We start from the raw sequence: 25,559 nt of genomic DNA on the forward strand, positions 1-25,559 counted from the left end.
GCAAGGATATGTAGGTGGTTAGCCGAGCGGTTGGCGTTGTATCAGGAGAGCAGACAGGTAGAAGCGGAATGGACGAAGGGGAACGGAGAAAAGGAACAACTCTCCCGAGAGTGGACAAGAGAGGAACGAGATCGTTGAGAGAGAGAGGATGAGGGGCTAAAAGGAGGAAACGAGGAGAGTAGAAAGGGATAAAGAAAGAAAGAAAGAGAATGGTGGGGTTGGTGCGAGCTGTTCAAGCACGTGGAGCCTACTCGGTGTGTCTCGTTCAGTAGTGCTCTCGGTTGCTTTCGAACGATTTCGCACCGGATGTCCATCGAGCCCGCTCGGCGTATTCAGTGGAGGGCCGCGGTTGAAAAATCGTTCCGGTCAAAATCATTGAGAATGTAATCGTTCGTCGCGGCTGGTCACAGATGTCGTCAGAGAAAATCGTTCCAACGATGGCTTTCGTACAGAAAATCTTCTTCACGTGCTCGTTGCTTGTTTTGCCGATCGAGATCGTCTCGATCGAACATTCGTCCGGTTCGGATCGCTACGACTCTTCGAGTCACAGACTAATCTGGCCGATCTGGTTCCACGAGAAATTGTCTCGTATTCGGCACGATCGTGATTCGAGAAGTTCTCAGCAGCATCTCTTTCCGGAAAGATTTACATCGACGATCGCGCCGCAAAGTGTCGGGTCCAGACATCACGTGGAGCAACGGGTCCATCAGCAACGATCCGGAACCACGAAACCGGAGAAACTCAGCACGGTTGCAGTGGCCGAATACGGTGGCACCAGAGCGATCGCTTATGCCGGTTATCATAACAGTCATCGTCATCAGCCGAGGGAAACTATTACGCAGAGCTACCCGCATCTCACTACGACTCCGTCTACCTACACCAGGCATCATCCTGGGTAAGTGATACACTACGTAGCAGTGTTTACATTTCAGAACATTTATTCTTATTTTAAATGTCTTAAGTTTGGTACGTATTTTGTCGGATTGTGAGTTCAGTGCATTTACGTTTCATTCATACGCGCAAAATGCTCAACAAAAATCCATCAGCAATGGTTAAGGCGTATCGTTATATTCATTGTTAGAAACGCCCTCGTCGTTCGTACGTGCAAAGTATTATTTATAAACGATATATTATGTTCAACGTTATATTGGTTTAGTTTAGGAAACTGTGCTAAGTTAATTATAAAAGTTCCTGATGAAAAACTAATTATCTATTTTACTTTTAAAATGAAATTTGAAGTAAAACTAGATTTATAATTTACTGTATGAAGTAAATTACATTTAAAATGAACTTTTAAAATGAAATTTAAAAATAAACAAATATACAAAAATAGTATCCTGATATGGTTAAGGTGGTTAAGAGCATAAATATGATTACAAAAGGATAATAATGGTATCAACCCTCAGATGGTGGACCATGGAGAGAACCATTCTCATTTTTTTAAATTTTACACTTTTCTTTTAAAAACTATTTTTCTGATACATGAAACTCTTCTCATATATGAATATCCTTGAATAAGTTTCGTACATTTGGGTCACGACTGACCCAGGCTCCGCTGTTCAAGGGTTAAAACGGTTTACTGGATAATAATGTCAAAAGAAACAGCAGTATGATACTAAAACCTCAAAATATATTGATACTAAATCTTTAGTCAAATTGTGCTTCCACCAAGTACCAAAGAGTTCAGAAAGCATATTTCGCTAAATTGCGCAATAAAATGTTGAGACATTGTGTTACAAAGAACAAAGGCCACGTATAACTTCACAGTAAATTTCTCAGCAACGTTCAACAATCGAAGGAGATCAATTTCTCGAGCCATCCACCTACTTCCTGCTCGAGATACCAACTTCACCCACCTTTCTGCATAAAATGGAACGCTTCTGCCCAGCCACTATCGTGGGTGTCCCTATCGTGCAGAGAACGCACAAGGAGAATTGAAACTAAATTCGAGCGAAAAACTTTACGATCTGTCAGGTAAAGCGCAACTCACTCGTTTAAACGAGACGACGAGTCGTTAGAGAATTATTCTACGGTACGATGATTAATGGTTTCTGTAATCATTTTTTGATCTGTCAATTTTCTCCAACTCTTGAACCAAAGATTTGCAATTTTATTTTCAAGTTACTTCTTGATAATTTTATTTGTTATATCTACTCGTGACAGCGATAATATTTAATCCTCCATGGATAACTTGGGATTTTTATATCCGCGATTAATTTTTTTTACTGCTCTTGAGTTTCAAAAAATATGAAAAAATTTTGAGATGCTTATCGATAACTTATTAGAGGCTCTATTTTAATATATAATCGTTCTTTGAGTCAAATGTTCAAAAGATTTAAAAAGAAAAATAAATACTCGGGTTTAAATGATTTAGCTTGTCTATAAAAATTTAATGGCTATAATTTTAGTTTTGTTTGATTTCTTTTTTATATTGACAATCTTGGGTTAAAGAACTGACTGATACCATTATGGAAAATATGATAAGAAAAAGTACTCGTTGTTGGGAAATGTGTTCACAATCGTATAATCTGTATTTAAAAAAGTGTTTTACACAGAAAGTAACGAAAAAGATAGTGAAGCTGGTATCTCGTGCATACAATGATAAACTGGAATCATACATTACGATACAGCAAAAGGAAACCGAGATAAATATTTTCCAGCTGCTCAACTTCCAGCCAAGGGTACGAGATTGCTTGAATTTATTGCTACCTTTTTAAAAAATAACTCGCGCTGAAGTTAAAAACACACGGATAATCCTTGTTTTAAAAGAAAAGAGTGATTCATACCTCCAGAGATCCTTCTTATTATTTCTGGCGATCTAAACTTGAATTTTGTACAAAGTTGCAGAAGAATTTAGGAAATATTTTCCCGGTTTTTATAGAAATTTGAATAATCCCTTGTCTTCTACCTAAGCGTATAAATTCCCTGTTTTATCAATCCCAGGATAACTTCCTAAACAAGATTATGTACTTTCATCGGACTCCCGTAGTTTCCTTTATCAAACTTATCTCGTCACCGCCCTTACGTACTTCAGGCACGTACTTCAATTATTTTCAAAACTGGAGTTTACACAGAATTTCAGGATTCAGAAAACACTTGTTCCTTTGAATAATCGTCTATTTCAGTCCTATAAAATAAAACGTTATATTTTTACCAAAATTAAGAATTTTGCAGCTAAAGGGGTGCAGCTCCATTTTTGCTAACTGCCAGCTTTTAAAAATGGAGCTGCATCCCTCTTGCTGTAAGGTCGTCAATTCAACGTTCATATGAAACATTATTTCCCATTTTCAATAGTTAAAAAAATTAACAATACATGTATATTTAAACCATATATACTGTATACAAACATTATTTCATTATTTGTCATTCACCTGCAAGAAATCGCGAGGCGTGTTCCCCAGACGTTGCACACTTGAAATGAACGCGGCCACTACAGATTAAACCTTCCGTCAGTAGGATCGGCGCGGCTTTTGCCGCTTAATTAATCGATCGATTAATTATCTCGCGCGTAACGCGTTCCTCTGTCACGTGCAATTATTGGGATTGTTGGTGCGCGACGGTTGCGGTTCCACTTCGGCTCGCCTTAAAGCTTTCGCCGTGGTTGAGTAATAATCGCAAACCTGTAACTAAAACTCGTTAATTAATTTGATTATTTTGCATTTTGATGTTCTCGAGGAAAATTTCGATTCTAAAGCTTTCACTGCGCTGTCTGTTGAGTAATAATCGTAAACCTGTAATTAAAACTTGATAGATATTAGATTGTTGCTGATTCGAAAAGTAGGAAGTTTGACTTGATTTGATGAGATAAAAGTGTCGCGAAGTAACACTTATGGTATACCAATTTAAAGCTTAAAGTTTATTAAATATTACAATATTGCGTTGATATTCAAAATAAAAAATGGCTGGAGTTTCATTGGAACAAATAACGAAGGGATTAATTTACAATTTGGTATTGACTAGTCTTCAATCATTTACATCTAAAATGACATAGGAATTTTTTACTTCTTTTCACATGAATTTTTTATTCCCTTTTTGAAATGCCCATTGTAGTGAAAAGTAGATATTCACTAGTGTAAAATTCTAAATTGTAAATTGATTGAATCGCTATTTACTTGAATAAAGAATGAAGTAATATTATTGTTATCATTATAAAAAGTAATTGATTCCACAAGAAAAGTTCATCGTCTGTTATTCAATGTTACGCTAGAGGCAATCGTGTCGATAATCATTGGCGATCGAAAATCTGCTAGCGATCGATTGATTTCGTATTTCCTCGTAGCCGTGAGAAACGCGAGAGTGAAAGGTTGATTCGAATGTCGGTAACGCGGTCATTAACGTCGTAAACGTTGCGCCAATGATGGCACTTTATGGTGCTATGGAGCTTGACTTTTCGGTGAATTAACGGGCGGTTAATCGAGCGTAGAGAACGCGCTTCGTGGCCGGTGATTTAGCGGGGCTGGTCCCTAGCGTTGCTTTTCAGGTCAGCGAGAAAGTGATTTAGTGTTGGCTGTGCACCAGAGCTGCCGGTGCAACTTTGTCAGCCTAAGCAGTGAACGAAATTTAGTTTTGTGTGTGTTTCTATTTTTTCCAAATATTTTTTTCCGGTTTTTGTTATATCAACGTGACTTCAAAAATAAAATATTCAATAGAAGAAAGGGGTGGGGTTTAAAATCGTTTTTTCTTTTTTTTAAAATCTTTTATTGGTAATAAGTTTTTCATTCTACATTAGCAACTGAGCAATTTCTGACCGCAAAGGACATTTCCAATTAACACCTTTTTGCTCTTCACCAAACCTGTATTATTCATTTAATTTGAAGGCTATTTGGTTTAATTAATTTGACTTAATTATAATTTCCCTTATTTAACTGCTGAGAAAATTATTTATGACCAGACTTCCCTACTATGGTTCATCTTCAAGAAAGTACTTACATATTCCCACCCATCGGAAGTTCTTTTTCTTCAAAAGGATGCTGACTTCTATATGTACAACATGCTTCGATGAGATCAATCATTTTCTATGTTAACACGCACAGCAATATTAAATTGGAAGAAAATTGATTCCTCAATGATTTCTTCCTCCATTTGCGAATACAAATTATTTCGTAACAACGTTTACATCGTTCTAATGAGCGCCGGTCAAGGCGAAGGGCCGTAGGCGTTCACGCAGCGCGATGCATCGTTCGTACGAGAACGCGGCCACCTTTGTCCGCGAGAAACAAAGGTCTTCTAGCATGGACATTTAAAAAGAGCGCACCAGCGAGATCCCTCGTTACTATTTAGCTTGAACGCGATAATTTACCTCGCATCTACTGTTCCCCATTTCTCCATTCTATTCTTTTGTATTCGTTCCCTCGTTCTCCGATCGAGTTACCCAGATTACGAGGTTGCGAAGAAAAATTCTCATAAATCCCTTGCTCATCCTCTTTTGCTCCTCCGTAGATCGAAATACGTGCCATTAAGTCGTCATCTTGAAATTTCAATTTTGACCTCTAGCACCTCTTGCTTCGAACTAGAATTTAAATTTCCATTCGGGATATAGCTCTCGTCGACGAACGACCGATTCGAAATGATTGGGAAGAGGAACTTTTATTGATGCAATGGTAATGACACTTAAAGTGCGATTCAACGGGCCGGACGAAATACGAAAGCTCGTTTCGAAATGCAGAAGCGGAATTCGAGGTCGAACGGATTGATCTGCCGAGTGTCGTAAAGGAGTCGACAAACCCAACCTAAGTCAATGGTTTAAGCGAGGTTTATTCAATTACCTTGCAATCTATTTGTTGCAGAAAAATATGAAAAACAAAGCTGTAAATTTCAATTAGAAATTTGCTATCTCACTGATACAGAAGCATTGTAGATTATTATTAAAATATTAATGGTACTCAGAATGTCTCCCTTATTTTACTTATGACCATTTTTCAATAAACAATCATCTGATTGATTATTCAGAACCGAAATTTCTTTTTCAATGATACATTACTTTATTTAATAATTAATGTCCTTTGAACGTTGAATGACAGTACATCTTCTGCAAAATGGTACCAATTTATAAAATTATTACATATAGCTGTTGTTATGTGTTTTACTTGACTGATCAATGGACGACGATAAGAAGTAACATGAATAATGAATGTATGAACGGTCCCATGTACTCTAGATAATAATCCTGCAATGTCACATCTCAGAATGGTTCGCGCGTGGTCGTTTACATTGTCTAGTATACGTCTCCCTTTGCGTCGCTATTGGGTGCACCGATTGATCGATTGACGAATGGTTCGAGGAAATAGACGCAGCTGTTACGTCCACGTTGTTGTTGGACAACACGGCACCATTTGTTTCAGCGCTCGAATCGAGACCGTTCTTCTGCATCAATGCAGTTACCATTTTCCAGCGTGACGGAAAAACAGTGACACGTTTCGAAAACCTTCTTTCCCAGCGTTTTGTGACAACGAGCTGTTATTATTGCTGTGAATATGGAGATGTATACATTTATTCAGTGTTTTATTGCAAATTGATGAAGTTAACGCTTTATTTAGCGGAAAGCTATTAATAGGCTTTTTAACACCCACTAGCATGACTAGGACCATATTTTTCCGAGAAGCCTATTTCCTGCTCACCCTAATATGTCGAAGAATTTTGCATGATAAATCTTAAAATTATGAGATATGAATTGGATCTTGTAAAGGAATTTCACTCTTTATCAAAAAAATTGACCAACTTTTACCATTGTCCTTTAATGGCAAAAGATAATTCAAACGAACCCAATACCATTAACGTCCGGCAATTCGCATTTGTCATGCATATCCGTATCTTTTGAAGTTTCATAATCGTTATACCGCTATCAGCGTGGTCACTCTCGCCGCAGATACTTTCTTGACAAAGAGATTAATAGTTGAAATGGTTATTGAACCATGACTATACAAACAAATATGTGAACCGTACCAAATGGTCAGCCTCTGTACCTTGACACACGTATCCAGTCAGCTGTTCAGAATTTCGTATATCCCCTCTAAATCTCATAAATGTCACACGTATTACTAATAATTTATAGCAAGCTCAAAAAACGTTCCTCCGCATCATTTTTATTTTATGCATCACGAGAAAGCTAAAGGTACTAAATTTTTGGTTTTACGAGAAGAAGCAAGATATTGGATCCTTTCATAAATCATTTCGATTTTCCAGAGAATATGAAATCATAAAATTGATTACCATATGCATCTGTATGTTTAGAAAAATATTCAAAAATTTTTGAAATTATACTACGATGTCAAAATATTTTTGCACAATAGTAAAAATGAAAATTAATAGATTTTAATTAATATTGCATAGGATAAATGATTGAACGTTGCTTATAAAAATTGAATTGCAATCAAGATTATAAAGCCTCCAGTACGAAATCGCCCAGTTTAACTGCCAAAACTTTCGTGTCACACGCAGGACTTAAATTGGAACACTTGCACTCCGTCACACTTCGCACATAATTCATGTTCAATTACAGGCCAACGTGACTGCCGAGTTCTCGTGAGAATATTGATCCCAGCAGTGAAAAACAACTCGTTAACATATATAAAATAAAATGACTCCAAAAATGGCAGAAGGGTTTTGATCTCTTTTTCTTCTATTGCTTCTTTTTGTAGATTGAATCTAGAATCGTGCGAAGAGGAGCAAGGGATATTCGATTTTCTTTTTTATTTGACGGGAAACTTCAAGGGGTAACGCCTCGTTTGGCTTTGGGCGAAATGTCAAATACCGCTCCTTCAGCGATCCGGCTTCCAATCTCGAGGAAGTTGCTGCGTGGCATTCTCTCCGACAGCAACAACGTCTTCTTTTAGCACGGACCATTTGAGAACAAATTTAAATCAAGGTCGTAGCATGCACAATATACGTTGTTCTTATCGATTTCGCGCTTCGTATCTCGTCAGAGTTTGAATGAAAGATTTGACGTTAATTGCTGAAAGTAGGTGTTAGATCTTCGTAGTTCAATTTTGACAATATTAAAATATCGAAATATGAGAATTTTTAAATATTAGACCCACTCACGTAACTAAATAGGAAACAAGGTGTCCTCTACCCTTACTCTTCGCCTCAAAATGTGAATTGGCCCCCTCACCATTCTTAAATTCCAGAATCTCAGAACCCTACAATTGGAAAATTTTAGAATTCCACAATTGCAAAATCTTAGAATTTCCAAATTTCCAAATTTTTGAAAATTTATGGCCCATTCCTTCCAAAATCCTAGTGACGTCAATGATTAGATCACTATACTTTAATTTTCAATAATTATATTCGAAAGATTCTTTAGTATATCTCGATCTTCAGAAAATCCTCCGGCGATTCAGTCATTCCTGTTAATGGAACACTGCAAGATCCTTCAATGCCTGGAGGGAAGGTTTCGTGTTGCGACTGGACGCAAAACAAGCAGAAAGAAGGAACAACGAACGTAAAATGACATTCCATGGACGCAAATAGAGCACGTCTTTTGCACGTACGTTCTGTCGGGCCCTCCTTTTACTTTCTTTACGTTTCTGTTAGCGTGTACTGTACAGGGATAAACATAACAGCGTCGGCCATTCAACTCGCTGAACCTACGGATAGGCTCTGACCAAAGATAGGTGTCGTTCGAATAGTTTAAATTAGTTCAAAGATCGTGGTATTAGGATGCTGCATAAGATTGCTTCTGCTCTCTAAACTTTACCTTATCTTACTGAAAGGGTTACATTTAATTTTACATTTATTTCCATTTTTCTTTTTTAAATTTTCAACTGTTCCTTTGTATATCTTTCAATATACCAAATCATTTCAAATTTTTACTGCTTAATCTTCGAACAGCGGGTTCTGAATCAATCGATAGGATATTAGGATATTAACCTAAAGTTAAATGTATAATTTTTAGACTTTTATACAATATTGGAAGAATAACTGTTAAAGGAATAATGTAAGAAAATAGGGATAATGTGAGATGCAAAATCAAATTAAAATTAGGGCTCTCTCTCCGGTCCTCTGTCCGAGGGTTAAATACACCAAACATGTTGAAGTACATCATTTAAAAATTTGGAGTATCTAATCTTAATCGAAGTATCGCGATATACGGTTCCGTGGATCTGGGTCAGAATAGACTCGATGCCCCTTCATTTGTAACGCAACAATGCAACTGGTCAAAATAAGAGTCACCGTTAAAACAACTGGCCTATCAATTTCCGCGAAGCAAGGATGATCGAAAATTGTCAGGCACGGCACGGAATTATCATTTAATGTCTCCGCGTTATTGCGCTGGCTGGTGGAAGTAAAAGAAAACGGAATTGCCATGAATTATTCAAGCAATCGCAGGAACGCGAAGCAATAGCGGTGTATCGCGGGATCGATACCGCATGGTTCGAACACTTGGCAACGATAAGTCCATTTACGCCCGACCATAAAGCCGGATCGACGGAATTTTCAAGAAGATCATCGGGCAGGCGACCTTACGGGGCTACGAATTCTTGCCGCGCCACCGAAGCTTTGCTCAAGGTGCTTTTTTATTCGCAACACCATTTACGGTGGAACACTATCCGGTTCGACCACCTGAGGGCCAACGAACACACAATACTTCCAGCAACTCTTGCGTCTACCTGCTGCTCGCGCCTTCTCCGCCCACTATTCCTGCCCGCGGTTTTGACCTCCTCACCTCTCGCTAGCCCGAGCTACCGCGAAAGAATCATCGCTAATGGATTTAAACGGGGCAACAGGCTAACTTTACTGTTGCCGTCCTTCTTCCCGGCCGGTGCACAAACTGTATTCCTTGCTATCCAACACGTGCTGCTGATTTTCGTTTAGAATCTTCAAAATGGCTATTTTCTTTAATACAATCTTAAGTATCTTTTCTTATTTTAATTAAAAATTTATCCAAAAATTTTCCAATTCACAGAAGCGCGGGATAATGTTTAAAAACTCTTGGATGGCGGACCATGGAGAGAGTCATACACTTTTAATTTAATTTTCTATTTCATATTATCTTCATTTTTTAAATTTTACATTGTTTCTTTAAAAGTTATTCTAATATATAAAAGCTCTTCGTTTAAAAATTATATGTTTAACTTTAGGTTTTAATTTACTAAATTAATTTTTGTCCCTAATATTATTTTTAGATTATTTTATAATATTATTCGATGGAAAGCAGTTAATGTATAGTTTGGTTTATATGAAATATCACTTGATGAAATGACAAATTGAAATTAAGAACGGATGAAATATATCCTGGGATACATTTCCAGCGAACGATAGAGATATCTGGATTCAACATTGTAACAATGATACAAAAGTAGTAGCATTGTACGGTCCAAGGAAATACATCATAGGGCAAGGTTACCATATTCCACGTGTAGAGAACGATATATCACTGCACCAGCTTGAAAGGATAAGATGATAACTCATGCCATAAGAAAACGTGACGTCATTCGACGTGTTCGTGCAGCTTTCATTGTTACAAACACGATATATTAATTACACAATTACCCATAAATGAAAACCGTAATAATAAAGTTAATTATATCAATTTGAAGCTGAAAGTTTGACGAAAATGACTATGAATTTTTCATTAACATTCTTAACGCAAACAAGGTTTATTGTTAATGCAAACAACGAATCACCACGTTAAATAATATTTCTCAAGATAAATACTTTAATGCCAAATATTTTTAAAGCGTCGAAGGATATTGACTCTCAGAAATTGAAGAGCAGTTTAATTAAATTTGACAGCATCGTCGCGCTTAAAGCGTTTTCGACAAGAGTAAAAGAAGCGAAAGGTGCAAAGAGACGAGGTTATCTTCGTGACAATATCAGCTGTAAGGCGGTAAAATCACGTAAAACGATGGAGATGCATCGTGGAAAATAATAAGCAGCGGCGAGGCAGTTATTGGCACTGTGTAGGCGCGTAATTACTTCTCTGGGAACCGGTAACCCGTCATCAAGCAATTTTGTAATTTGGAAGCTTCGCAGGTTCGCGCTATTTGCCCGCGGCTTCTGTTGCAGTATCCCTTATTCACCATCGATGCGAAAAATCAGCTGCAACGATCGTTAAAAAACAGCAGGAGATTCCCTGATCAGAATAATTCTATATGGTAAGGATATTTTAAATCCTTCTTCTTAGAAACAAGATCATTTATATACTTCCGATGATAGATCCTAATTTATTACATATAGAACATCTTAGAAAATAATATAACAAATTCTTATACTATTCCTGTATAAAATGGATCGAAAACTTGAATGGTCGTTATCCTAATGAACTATCATCCAATTGCTGAATATTTAAAACACCCTTCAATGTCGATGATTTTTTAATACATGTTGTTAAGGTCATTAACCTAATTATTTTTTAATTTCTTAATAAACAACGACCGCTATATAACATTTTCAACCTTGATAACATATTGAAAATTCATTGAGATCAAATAGTGGGATTTTTGTCTAAATATTTACCAAAAATATATTCAAACGTCTCCAATGTCTCAATTTATATTTTTCCTTAAAAACCATGTTCAATTTTTATTGCAACCATAATCGTTTAACGTGTCCAATCAAAGTTGCTACATTGCCATCTTCAACGTCAATTACCAGCTGTTATTCTAAGGAGGATCGAAACATGCGATCGGGACATATTTATAAACAATTCCAAGAAAAGCTGACGAATCTCGCAAGATGTGTTTGGAAGAGAGGCGAACGTTGACGTTTCGCAAATTCTCTTTAGTATATACAACGGGAGTCAGCGCGTCGGATTGTTTAGCTGACGGATCGAGGGTGAAGGAAAAGGAAGTGGCTGGCGAAACTACGTCGCTAACGAGCCGCGCGTTCAATATCCTTAAAACTCTTCAGCCTTGATAAAAAGATTTCTTCTTTTCTTTGGGAGCTTGCGAAGAGCGGACCGGCAAGGAGCGAATGACGGAGGCTCGGTGAAAAATACTCAACAGAGGGTTACTGAACCCATTTGTCATCCTCAAAAATAACTCCTTCACTTTTATGATAAACCATCGCTATGCAACGTGGCAGCGCGTAGTTAACGCGAAAAAATATCGTCAGCCAGCCGAGTGACGGGAGTGCAGCAAAGAGGATGAGAGGCTGTTAAGAATATTTCGGCCACATGTGTACATCAGAGGGAAATTATTTTCTGATTACGTTCCTCGAGGCTTTTACGTTCCGCCAATATGTAAACAGTTCCTCTTTTCTTTTAATTTTCTATATTTATTTGCACCTATTGTCTATATAATATTAACAAATAGTTATGTAATAAATTGATATCATGCGGCTTTCATTACTTTTAGAAACAAGCTTACAGTAGTCGCATATGTGTTTGTATAATATGAGTATTTTAAATTATTTGTTATAGATTACGTTGTAAGAGTTAAATTAAGTCTAAAAAGTGTTTTATCTTAAGTCTTCTTTTTATGCCATTGTGGTTTTTGGAGAGTTGCTCGATTTCTTCTTGTACTGAAAAAATATTTAGTCTTGCGAATGTCGTCATTTCTGACGTACTAAAATTCTTCCAAAATCCTGTGGAGGATTACAGCCTGTTCGCTTTGCATTTTTGTGTATGTGTGATTTGGCTGCTATTTATTATAATAGCATTTATGCATTAGAGTCTTGTTATTTGTGCTAAGTTTAGATTTTCATGAGATCAGCCAGTGTAACTGTTTTTTAACTAGTTTTATATGTTTAATTTTTCGTTTAACGTGCTCTTTCCAAGTAAGCTTATCGTCGAGATGTAAACACGTCCGTAGTGTGTCTGAAACGGAATTTTAATTTCCTCGTCGAAATCAACAGCGTCATCTCATATTTGAAATATACCGATGTTACTAATGGAAATAACATTTAATTCGATTTGATTTACTTTGAGATTACATGGAACATGTTACGCTTCGCTGACGTTGCGACATTTTCTTCTATCGAAATTTATAAGCCGGTAGAATATTTTTTCTCTCTCGGGCGTTATAATTTTCTATCGATCGTGTTTATTTTTCACGGAGAAGGAAGAAGTTCACGGAAGTGGGGAGATGTATTTGCTTGATACACTTGGGTGGTTAATCGGGTGTGCAGTGTCATAATTCTGGGCGTTCCGTTCGCGTCATCCCTTCTCGTGTTTGAACACGCGTGCAACTCGAGGCGTGCGCGAGACGAGAAAATAAAGCAATAGACGCGGAACGAAAGCCTCGTGTCCTGCATGCAAATGCGATGTAATTCAACGGCGTCAATTAAAATCGCGCGAGAAATGAATCGGGACGCACGGATGCCGTGAAGCAACTCCGTTCTTCACGGGGTGCTTTCTTAGCTAGCTACGAAGTAATGTTATGACTCTCTCGTTACGACTTTGCGTTTTCAACGATCATTCATGATGTAGTACGTGGCTTCTTCGCTTCGTGATGTCTACCCCTTCATCGAATCACTTTAAAAACAGGTTACTTTTAGTAGTACGCTAAAAAAGCTCCCCTTTCCGTACGCATAACTTTTGAACGGATAAATTCCTAAAATTAAAACCTGTGTTCAAAACTTTATGCACCCTTTAGCATTAGAAAAAATTCTGATTTAACTGTTTACATTTTTTCTCAAAGACCAAGCTCGTCCATCTGAGGGTTAAATCCTGATAATTTCGTTCTCAAATATATTTATTTCAATTTCTATCGAAATTTAAAGGTTTATCGAGGTGTGCAGTTATAAATGAAATTCTGGTAATGAGAACCCTTCTATTCACGAGAGACTTTCCAAGGACGAAATTTCTGTTTGATTAATTGATTTGTCGACGGGACTTCATTAGACAGAGTAAACGAGACGCGTTTCGAGGTGTCGCAAATTTCTCTGCTGTACTTGATCAATCATCGCACTTCGAAACAGTAGCCAATGACCGGCCGGATGGTTGGAAAAGTTTCAAACCCGCGAATTGCACCGGTCGAGTACGAGTACCACTTCACTTTAACCAACCGTTTCTTTGTTCCTTCGTGCGAACGTCTCGAGGACGTCTCGTCGCATTCTGTGTGTTTTGTGGACAAGTTTTTGATCGGTCGCGAGACCGGCCTCTCGTTCCTTTCGATCATCCACGTAATCGCAGCTCAGTCCGATTTAATTTTAGATCCATCATCAAGTGGTGTTCTACAGACTTTGTGATTTCATCTTTTTAACACGTGAACCAATGATGCGGCACATTTTATCTAGTTATTGTACCTGGTTTTTGCTCAGAGTTAAATCAATTTTGCAAATTTTTTCTTCGAATAAAGAAATTATTTTAATATTCTAACTATTCGAATAAATGTTAGAGGCGTGCGAGAATTCGAAAATATCAGATCGGGTCGACTCGGAATTGTTCGGGCCGGGTCGGATCAGCCCGGAATTATTCGGCTCGGGTTGGGTCGACTCGGAATTGTTCGGGCCGGGTCGGATTAGCCCGGAATTATTCGGCTCGGGTTGGGTCGACTCGGAATTGTTTGAGTCGGGTTGAGTCTGGCCGGCTCGGAATTGATCGAGTCGGCTCGGTTCTCCAGAATATAGATATGCAAGACTTCGAAAATTTTAGGTACTTGATACTCGACTTGTTGGTCGACCCAAGGTGAATTAGATAATTTTTTTATTATAATTTTCAATTCGCAAACATGTTGAATTAAGTTCGTCCCGAAACACAGTTCTCCAAATTTCAGGAATCCTGAGATATGTACTGGGAATCGAAATTTTTGATTTTAATTTAATACATTTCAAATGTCCAAATTGTTCAGATATTAATAATCCAAATACGTTACTGAAAGTTAACAAATTCAGATCCTATACCCCGTTGAAGTAGACTCATTAAAGATCTATTTTACGAGTGATCGGTTCGTTGAGAGGTGGAAACCACGAAGAAAGTCTTTTTATCGTTAGCTACCGTCACGAACCGAGACAAGAACCAGCGGAGCAAGGGTTCACGAGATCGGACAATAAAGAGTCGGTGTTTATTACTCCTGGCGACATTGCAACGAGCGTGCAAACCGTGTTGTAACGATCGAAACAACGCTCGACGACGGTTTACCGGTATACGACGATAACGTACAACGTTCAGCTTCTTTGGATGAAGAATTCACGTGTGTGGATGTTGGACGCGAGTATCCTCAAGTTAAACGAAGCTGAATATTTATGGTTCAATTAGAAATCGATCGAGGATGCAAGATTAATTGATACCAATGCGGTGAACATATTGACTTCGGTCCTGATAATGTACACCAAGTGTTATTCACGTTTTTGTGTGCTTCAACCAACGCATTAACCGGTTAATCTCGTTTGCTTTACACTCGAATCTACGTGTCCCGTCTACACTGGTTTTGCGACTATTTTTATGAATTATTATTGCAGCAGATGATCATTTTTATAGTCAAATATTATTTATTTATCCGTGGACTTGCATCCTTTGTATTGTGCAATAAAACGTGTTATCATTAATTAGTTTTAATGAGTTTGAGAAATTGTTAATTGTGAGGTAAGTCTGTACGCTGCAGAGTCGTATCAAGATTTTATGAGAGGCAAAGAAATATTTTGTCTCAAAATGTAGATTGATAAATTTGTGCTATTTTACAATTGAACATATTGAAAATATTAATACTCATAAGTAGCATTATATTCTTCTAATATATTTTTTCTACTCTTATGATAATTTTAAATTTTCCAAAGAAAATAATAACTTTCTCTTATGAAAATTTAAACAATATCTTATTTTGGATGAAAACAAATACAATGGCAAAATAATTTTACTTTTACTTACACATTATTCATCAATTGCAGAAATATAATGCAATTAACTTTGCTCTAAATAATTAATTTTTGGGGTAACACGTTTATCCACTCGTGTCTTTAATTCATTGCAATAATAAACATGTCGTAGTTTCGCATTTGTACGATAACGTCTCTCCCCAAACAGACACGAATTTTTCATCATCCGCGACGCTTTTAATTCCGTTTTCATCGATGACCCAGAGAAACGTGGAATGTCTTTCAACTATCGGCGAGAAAATCTCACCGCCAAGCAACAGATAGTCAGTGAGGCAAGGGTATAACGAATGGTCACGATAACTCGATGCTGCATTCACTTCGACCGCTGCTGGAAGAGGAAAACATGCGAGATCACCGTTAAGGTTTCGGAAGTACCTTTAAGAGAGTCGCAAACACGCGAGCAGTCAATGCGGTAATTCATTGAAAATTTATCACCTTCGAGAAACTTGCGAGCGGTATCACGCGAGCCTACCTTCGCCCGCTCCACATCGCTAATCGACGGTAATTTTATTACCAGCGACATCTTCGTATATTTTCCCCATCTTTTCCCTTTACCGGTTAGTCAATGGAGAAAGTACTTAGAACGTATTAGGCACCGTGTACTCGTTGCTCTGGCTGAATTGAAACCTTTGTAGTATCGCTAGGTGAACGGGTTTTGATTGCGTACGCTATCTCCTGATACCTTTCCTGCATAAATAACACGGAATGATTTATCATCTTGATTGTCTAGCTGCTGAGTAACTCGCGTTTCGTTACGCGCGGTAATTGGTTGCTTTTATCAACTTTCTTTTTAACCCTCGCACGGCGGACCCTGGAGAGAGCCCCCGATTTTAATTTAATTTCGTATTATATCATTTTCATTTTCTAAATTTGACACCATTTCTTTAAAAATGACACATTCAACTTTAGATTCACACTTTATCTACTGGAAGCCTGTTAATAGACTTGTCGACACTATCGGCTGTTGAAGAAAAATCAATTAATACCCTTTTGATTATTACAAAGTTAAGTCAGTTGAAATAATAAAAGTTAGATGTACTTCAATTAAGAAGAAATTGAAAAGAAAGGTTACACCTTTTAATTTTTAATTATTGTTAATTATAAAGTAATAGTGCATGGTTAGTAGATAATGTGTTAATATCTTTGTAAGGTTGGGTCACGATTGACCCAAGTTTCGCTGTTCAACGGTTAGGTTTTATCCATTTTATTTTTGCTGCTTTGTATAAAAAAGGAATTATTTGAATATTGTTTATGTTATGATAAAATTGAAATTGCCATTAATAAATGCCAAAATTGGCACAATTTATTCTAATAGCTTCCAGAGAGAACAGCAGCTAGTTTATTAAGGGTAAATGGAAACAACCTTTATATCGTCCATTTGCTGCCAGTTATTTTCTGAAATCGTTCGCGAAAGTACGTCCAACTTCTTCGATTTCCTCGTTCAATGTCGTGGACCGACCATGTTGGACGTTATCAACATGGAGTGTTCAGTATGGGCACCAAAGCACCCGAACCAGTATTCCCACGCGAATATCCCCCGAACCGTATCTGAACCTCGGTCCCGACGTGTTTCAAGAGATTTTTCTGCGAGTGGAATACGCTCTGAGAACGATTTGATGCGTGTGCTCCGTGACAGCGGAAACATTCATTTTTTGTAAACTGAAATTGCCCTGCGAACGTGGCTCGTGATAAAGGTAAACGAAACCTTGTTCACGTACTTTGTATATTGCTATAATTTATCGAGTGAAAAATTCAAATGAAAAGAATAAAAATTTTATTACTATTTTTCTTTATTAAGGATAAGAAAATATTGTAAATAAAAACACTTTTTAAATAATGGAATATCTCCTAAATAAGAGATTTCTAAATTGCAAAATTACTGAATAATAGAATTTCTAAATAGAAAAATAGAATTTTCTAAATATTATAATATTTTAAACGGTATAGATTATTAACGTAAATAGGTAAGGACCACGGAGAGCCTGCCCCATTTCCCAAAATGTGGATTGGTCCCCTCATTATTCTAAAATTCAGAAATTCTATATGGAATTCCAAAATTCCATATTGCAAAATTTCTAAGGGGCTCAGCCCCCTCCCCCTCCAAATAGAAGACTAATTACATCAATGGTAAAGATGTTAAACGATAGACAAACCTAAATAAAATTTCTGAATAAATGAAACTTATATTTATTTAAAATTTTCTATATTTGACATATGTTTTCATATCAAAAATGTTGATCTCTATGGAAACAGTGTCTACGACAGTAGCAAAGTTTGAAGTTAATTTCGATCCGTGAAATGGGCTCAACAGGATGAGATAATGTCAGACGGTCTACCTGTCTCACAGAATCTACATGATTCGCTAACCTGGATCACCTGCCGTGCTAATCCCTTTGATCCTTCCTGGCACAGATAATCCATAGGCAAATATGTGGCTCGTCCTTAACAGGCAGATTTTGCAAGCAACCTTGACGTCGTTAAAGACCCTCGTTTTATTTTGTACACCTGCCGGATCCAAGGACCGTGGGAATCTCTGAAAAAAATGAACAAACTCTTCTTTTTTTAGTCTGATCATAAAAGAAGTATTTTGTTAAAATTCTCTATTATGCGCCTAAAAATTCGAAAGCTCCTCTTGAACATCAATGAACTGACAAGTGCAGATAATCATCTCAAGTATATCTCATTCTATAAATGAAAATCACTTTCTCCGGGCAGCCACGACTTCTATGAATACATCTTCCTACAACATCATAGCGAAAGATCGCTTCCTCCTCGAAGGATTAATGCACCTGGAACCGAAGTGCGTGCATCATCATTCTTCGTGCAGAAATTACGTCCAGGGAGAAGGAAAGTTGAGGATGAACGATGACATACGCTCGAAGCCAGGCCGAGGGTGGCGTTTTAATTGGGCAACTGTTCGTCGTGGACCAACCATTAGCGTAACTAGGATTTTTGTCTTTTGTCCTTTTTAATATCGCATTTTAAATTTTTCTATCCAGATTATTTAAAAAAAAGTCAAGTACTATGAAAAAAAAAATTTTAATCGCTATAAAATTATCGAAGATAATTTCCATCTTCCTATGCTAATTTTTCTCCCAACATATAATGATTTTCTTCCAAAGCACTATTAATAAAATAATTAAGAGTGGTTAAATTAAGAATTGACAAATATTTGCTTTTTTTACTCATTTTAATACTGCAGGCGCTCGCTAATTCCCTGTTAGTAATGATTGAAAGGTTGTGTCACATCAACAGTAGAACTGTGAAGCACGCATGGCACTGACGCTCGATAATTCTCCGTTCGATAATATTCTACCTATCCCTAGAGACCCAAAGGAGGGGAATTATTAAACACGTACTGTAATTTGTAATAGGGTGTAGATGAAAGTAACTTATTCATGCCAATGGGGTCATCTGTAATCGTTTAAATCGTATCTCTTTGTTCGACGATCATCGCTGGCGTTCCTGGCACCTCTTCGCGCGATCAAAATGGCGCGGCAGTTTGAAAATCCGACGTCTCGCGATGCAAACCACGTGGACAGGACCCGGTGTTGCGACAGTAAACGTCGTGTCGCGTTTCAACGAACATGACAGCGACACAACGAGATGCAATTTTCTCGCGGGCCCGACGATGACGAGGTTGTTTCAAGAGATTGCCTCTCGTCGCCCAATTATGCGAGATCCTTTGCGCGTACAAGCGCGCTGAATCCTTGTCCGCTAACTCGTTTGCGTAATTTCTGCGTGAAATACTTGATCTTTCGCAGGGAAGAGCGATCTCTGTAATGGACATCGTAATCATAAGAAAAGTGTTAGCTCAATAGAAATCATTATCTTGGTCCATGATGATAGGGTTTGCTTAGATCTGAGTTTAGAATGTTAACCCTTTCTCTTATGTTTTTTTCTTTTCGATAGTTGCGTCAGTCAGTGCTAACCATTCATTGCTTGAATGTTAAAACAAATCGTAATTCTAATCTGAAAGTACTAGTCAGGATGATCTTTTTATTAATAATTTGAATTTCTTTTGTTCATAATTTTTCAATAAACAATGCCAGCCGACTACAACATTTTGAAAATTATTTATGTATGACGACTTTAACAACGAATTAAAAAATCATTAGGATCGAAAGATGATACCTTTTTCTAAATATTTACCTTGAAAGGACATGAATTCTATTGGAATCCTCTGAATAATTAATCGAAAATGCGTGAGGTAGAGAATTTATTCAAAGTCGATTACGAAACGAATTTCAAACGACGCGCTGATCGATCAGCTCAGCTGATACGATTACGATCGAATCAATCAAATAACAATACTGTTAATAAAACTTGTCGAAGGAGATCAGCTGCAACGAAAGCTGTCGTATAATCCTTAAAGAACTTGACAGTAAGCGTCCCTTTTTAAGATCGAGCAATGCGAGTTACACGCACCGTATTGAATCCCGAAGCTTAAACGCCCTCTTCGGAATTCGCCTCTTTGTATTTAACCATTTCCATTTCCATATCGATTGAACGATGCAAATGAAGGCGTGTACCGTGTCGGATTGGTCCCGATCGCTATCAAAACAATCGATTCATTAATTTAATTTCATCCTGTCACCGCTTGACAATGGCTAGAAGCGGCATAAATCTTAATAATGGATGTAAAGCCAATAGCGTTTCCATGGCTCGAAATGTGCTTCGAAGAGGATGCGATATCATGATAAATATTGATATTATTTATCGTTCCATTGAAGATATGTCGTTTTGTATCATCGATACACAAATTTATTCTTTTTCTGTTGCAGAAGACGCGTTTGCAATAGATCGGTTCCAAGCTCTACAGTTCATCATCATCAAAACGGACAAATTAGGTAAAGAACCCTGTATAAAATATAGTGTTTATTTGTAAATTTCCTTAAGTTTCTGTATTCGACATAGTAGGCTACGAAATTAAATTTTTGCATTTTCATTTAATCTTTAGGTATCTTAATATTTTTAATATTAAGGCTGACACTTCCGTTTTCTTGTGCTGCCCAGGATGGACCCAGGCGACCCATTTGAGCTTCGGATGTAACAAACGTAAGTAAAAAATTTTTACGTCAATCAGTGCCGAATTAAGGGTAAGTTTAAAGGTGCCACGTTGTAACCCTTTCATTTACTATGTTAAAAACTATTAAAATAAATCTCCTTTTACTGTTACCCTTTTCTTTACAATTAAATATAATTTTATTTTATTTAGAATAAATTTCAATTTTTGAGCAAACTTTAATAACCAACGAGGCCCTTAAAGGTTTGATAGCCCCAGGAACCGGATTATCCTATTCATTTATAAACCGTTTAAACAATCAGGCACCGAGTTAAAAATATGTGAATCTTATCCTCTTTCGATTTTAGTTCAATTATCTATGGTATGTACAGTTTAATAAATTTTCAATTACACATCAAGTCGAATTCTTTAACGCACCATGTAAAATATTTACTGGTTAGTAATACGTGATATGTAATCTGCAGCTTAACTTAATTGCCTTTCAGCTACCTGCCCAGCACCATGCTTAAACGGAGGAATATGCACCTCCCCCGGCAGGTGCACGTGTCCCAAAGGATTTACAGGCAACCAGTGCCAGACAGGTAATATCAAACACGAATGCAAATCAATTCTAAATTATCATTTCAAATGCTAATCAACGGTATACGAACAACATCGTTGCAGGTGCACCCTTTTCATTTCACTTTACATTATATTGAATTTCTGATCACTTCTTATTAAATTTCGTATAACATGTTAATGAAATTTCTGATGCTAAGTTAAAAATTTTAAACATTGAGTCAATTATTCTTTTTTTTCAATTATTCAATTCTATAGAGGTCACCAGTGATTCGTATTATAAATTTAATACGTTAAACTATTCTATAGAGATAACGATACAAACCAGGGAACGATTGAATCGTAAAATCTTCTTGGATCATAGATTAAACCAAAGGCAGGTCTTCGTAGCGAAGATCGTTAGTCGTAATTAAATTGACGCAGATCGATACGGTGTTCGATAGAGTTACGCGAATACCACGAGTCGTTTGAACGTATTGTGGTGTCCAGCAGCTGGTTGCTTTCGATAGATTTACGAGCGATTTCGTTAAGCTATGCGGACGTTCTAATTACTGGGGCGATGTAAGCTGTGTCAGTGGCGGTTCGATCCAATAAAAAAAGCTCCTTTGCTAGAGGGAAGGTTTCGACACTCCCTACAGAGAAATCCTTGAAGCTTTCATGGGCCACATTCCTGCATTTTATCATGACTTTAGTGTGCTACTGACATGCTTCTGAATTAGTATTCTGCTTTATTGGCGTTGTGATTGTGCTGCTAGATGCAAGAACGACCTCAGGACATTCCTGCCTTTTTTGCATCAAGTGCATAACTAGATTTTCTATCTTTCCTACGTAAATGGTAATTTTCATCGATTCATATTGGTTTGTATTTAAGTCAAATTTAAATTAATAAAAACTTGAGAAAGTTATAATTAGAATTAATTTTTATAATTATGACAAAAATATAAAACAGAAATATTAAATTTATAACAGTTCTATTATTATTTATATTTTTATAAGAAATGCTTTTATTAGAGCTCTCAAAATGTTACAACTTAATTTTAATAAATATTCTCAGTTTTCCTTAACACTGCAGAGAGCTTTTATTAAAAATGTAGATTTCACAATTACAGGTTCACATTCTAAAAATATACAGGAAACATACTGCGCGTTCGAATCTTTTAAATGGCATAAATTTCAAAGGAGAGTTAATTTTCTGAGTACACCAGTTTAATACGTCTACGTTTATGATTAATAATATGATTTGAATGGCTTCTTGATTGCAGAAAGCATGTTCATTGCTGTTCAGAATTTTGAAATCACCCATTAATATTAATCTTCTCACTGTTTCGTATTATGGTCGCAATAAAGGAAGCTTGGGTTATTGCAGTGAAAGTACGAGTATTAATAAATTACACATGGCACATCGTGCACCAACTGTCATTATCTGTAATGCTATAATTCTACCTACTTTTGTTTAACTTTTATAACACATCATCAAAATTATCGTCGCATAAAATAATTTCCCGATCCCTGCAATTAAATTATGAATCACCTACTCAAATACATGTAATAAAAAGCTTATCATCTCAGTAAACAAAGCTTACTCCCTTAACATACACATTTGAAAAAACTCTTTATAATTGAAAGAATAAAACATCAATGAAAACGTGTTTTTCAATTGTCTTTATATCCCAATCATTTACTTTAATCACCAAACAAGTTACTTCGAATGGTACCACTTACTCTCCCACTCTTTCCTGCTTATCCTCAATCGAACACCTCAACTCTTGATAACTAATTTAAATTTCCAAGTAATTTATTCATTAAAATCCTTGTGGCCATTCGAATAAATTCAATGGACCAACGGAAATCAGCATTACTTTATGATGTACATATAATATTCGCGAATGGTTCTGTCCGGAACTTGAAGGGTATTTCGCGATGGATCTGTCGCAGCTGGTAAGCTGATGCTATTAATTTTTCATGAATTAGCATAACTTGTCCACCAACGTTACAGACGTCGACGAGTGCGTGACAGAGAAGCCCTGCGATCAGCTCTGCAGAAACCTACCCGGAACCTACGAGTGTCACTGCAGACCCGGTTTTCAATTGCAGAAAGACGGCCAGTCCTGTCGAAAAAATGGTGAGCTACCGTTGTAAAAATCTTCTTAACAAGGGCACTACACGATATTCAGGACATTAATTCGTTATAAACCTTGTATAATTATGGAGATTAATAATAGCAATTTTGAACACGCACTCCTTTTGTCAGTTGATCGATGATGCTAACAATAAGCTGTTTTTCGCATTTCTCAGTACTAAAAATAGCCAAATTTAGAGTATCATTTTTGATGTGATTCAAGCTTTGAATGCCGCTCACGAAACCCCACACAGAGCATCATCGGTGAACAACAACTTTTTGAACGGCTTCCAGTATCCGTGATTCGTGTCACAATCTCTGTTTTTCGATTTTCCAACGAGGAACAACACCCACGCTATGTTTGCCGAATAAACAGATAGCTCGTTTCGTCGCGTCCATTCGCATTGAACTTGAACTTCGATACCATTTGCATGAACTTCGTCCGTGACAGAGAATTTCAACAGCGTTGGTATAAGGTCAAGACCATTTAGAGTCAGTTGGATTTAACCATTAGAGGGTGAGACCAGATATATCAGTGCGGATAATTATAACCCAACAATAAGCTTCTAAGCTTCAATATTCCTGTCTTACTATTCTAAGTTTAATTGTTCTAAGCTTTAGAATTTTTAAGTTTAAGAATTCTTAGCTCTAGTGTTTCTAAATTTAAATATTCTGAGTTTTAGTATTTTAAGCTTCAGTATTCTTAAACTTAAGTAGTCTGGGCTTTAGTATTGTTGCATTTAAGTATTCTGGACTTTACTACTGTTAAATTTAAATATTCCAGGGTTTAGTATTTTTAAGTTTAAGTATTCTGAGTTTATGTACTCCTAGGATTTATTAATCTAAGCTATAATTCTCACAATCTCATCAGATATAGATCTCGCATCACAATCTCGATATAAATCTTTCGAACGCGATGACCATGTAGAAACCGGAAGCGGTTTTTCCCTTCAAGCATTACTCAGTTTCCATTACTTTCACCTCTAATACATATATTTTATTTCAGATACTGAAGACACTGCTTTTGAGGCTCGAGATTTAGAGGTTGATTTCCATGAAGCAACAACGACCAAGCGTCCATCTATTTCCTCCCACGGTTCGTACTATTATAAATTAAATCAATCTTTATCTTACAAGAGGAATGTCGTGTAAATGGCGAAAACTATCTAGCGCACAGGTGGCAATAACAAATTCTGTCTGCAGATACGGAAAACGAGGTGGCCGACGATGACCTCGATCAGGACTACGAGATTATCCTGAAAAGGCTGACCAAGCTCGAAAAGGTATGTTGGACAATGCTCTGCCGTATGTTATTTGACTTGTAAAGGAGAGATACATTTGTTGGTCGCTTGAAATGCGAATACAGCACGCCAAGGGATTTTCTTCTTCTATCTTCAACTTCTAAACTATCACTCAGCTTCAAAATTACATTGCTTCATATAACATTTGTTCATTGTTATTTATAACAAATTGCAAAAAAAAAACACAAAGGAATTAGTAAACAAATTTTATTGTTAAAGTTATTTAGCTTCTTATGAAGAAAACCTAAGTTCCTTTGGGTCGTAATTTTATAAAATTTACTATTTCTTTTTTAGCAATTTGCAAAAGGAAGAAAAAGAGACACAGATACGACAGAAATGAGCGTCAAAGTTGCTTCCGTCGTTGACAGTATAAACGAAATGAAAAGAGCTGTGGAAAATATGGTGGGTATTCGATGTAAATTTAATAAAAGGTATAATAAATATTATTTATCTTAAAAATAATATTCCTTGCAGCACCACATGCAACAGGAAATATACGAGATGCGAAATAAGCTGAGGGAGTACGAATTGGAGACAAGGAAAATGCAACATTTGACGAATCGAGTGATGGAATTGGAAAATCGTTTGAGACTACGTTGTAGAGCAACGATGCCGATAAACGGTGGCGCATTAAACTTTTAATGTCACTACAATAAAAGGAAATATCAAAATCCATAGGGCATTGCCCATAAATGTAATATTTATGTACGAATACTTTTTATAAAGGATATACTACCACTGCCATCTTCATAGCTTTTATGTGTTAGACTTTTAGTAGAATTGTAACTTAAATAACCTT

The 25,559-nt window shown here is 36.8% G+C and overlaps 1 protein-coding gene across 1 annotated transcript; it reads left to right on the top strand.

Annotated features, from left to right (window-relative positions):
- Window positions 1-253: 253 nt before the first annotated feature.
- On the top strand, window positions 254-25,541 carry slow (epidermal growth factor-like protein slowdown). The gene is made up of 9 exons (XM_034335749.2): window positions 254-895; window positions 20,541-20,606; window positions 20,717-20,814; window positions 21,268-21,363; window positions 23,337-23,462; window positions 24,466-24,555; window positions 24,663-24,742; window positions 25,055-25,162; window positions 25,235-25,541. The coding sequence occupies exons 1-9, from the start codon at window positions 411-413 to the stop codon at window positions 25,400-25,402; spliced, it is 1,317 nt and encodes a 438-aa protein (XP_034191640.1). The 5' UTR covers window positions 254-410; the 3' UTR covers window positions 25,403-25,541.
- The last annotated feature ends 18 nt before the right edge of the window (window positions 25,542-25,559 follow it).

The sequence above is a fragment of the Osmia lignaria genome, chromosome 10, assembly GCF_051020975.1.
Source record: "Osmia lignaria lignaria isolate PbOS001 chromosome 10, iyOsmLign1, whole genome shotgun sequence".
In the NCBI taxonomy this organism is placed as follows: domain Eukaryota; kingdom Metazoa; phylum Arthropoda; class Insecta; order Hymenoptera; family Megachilidae; genus Osmia; species Osmia lignaria.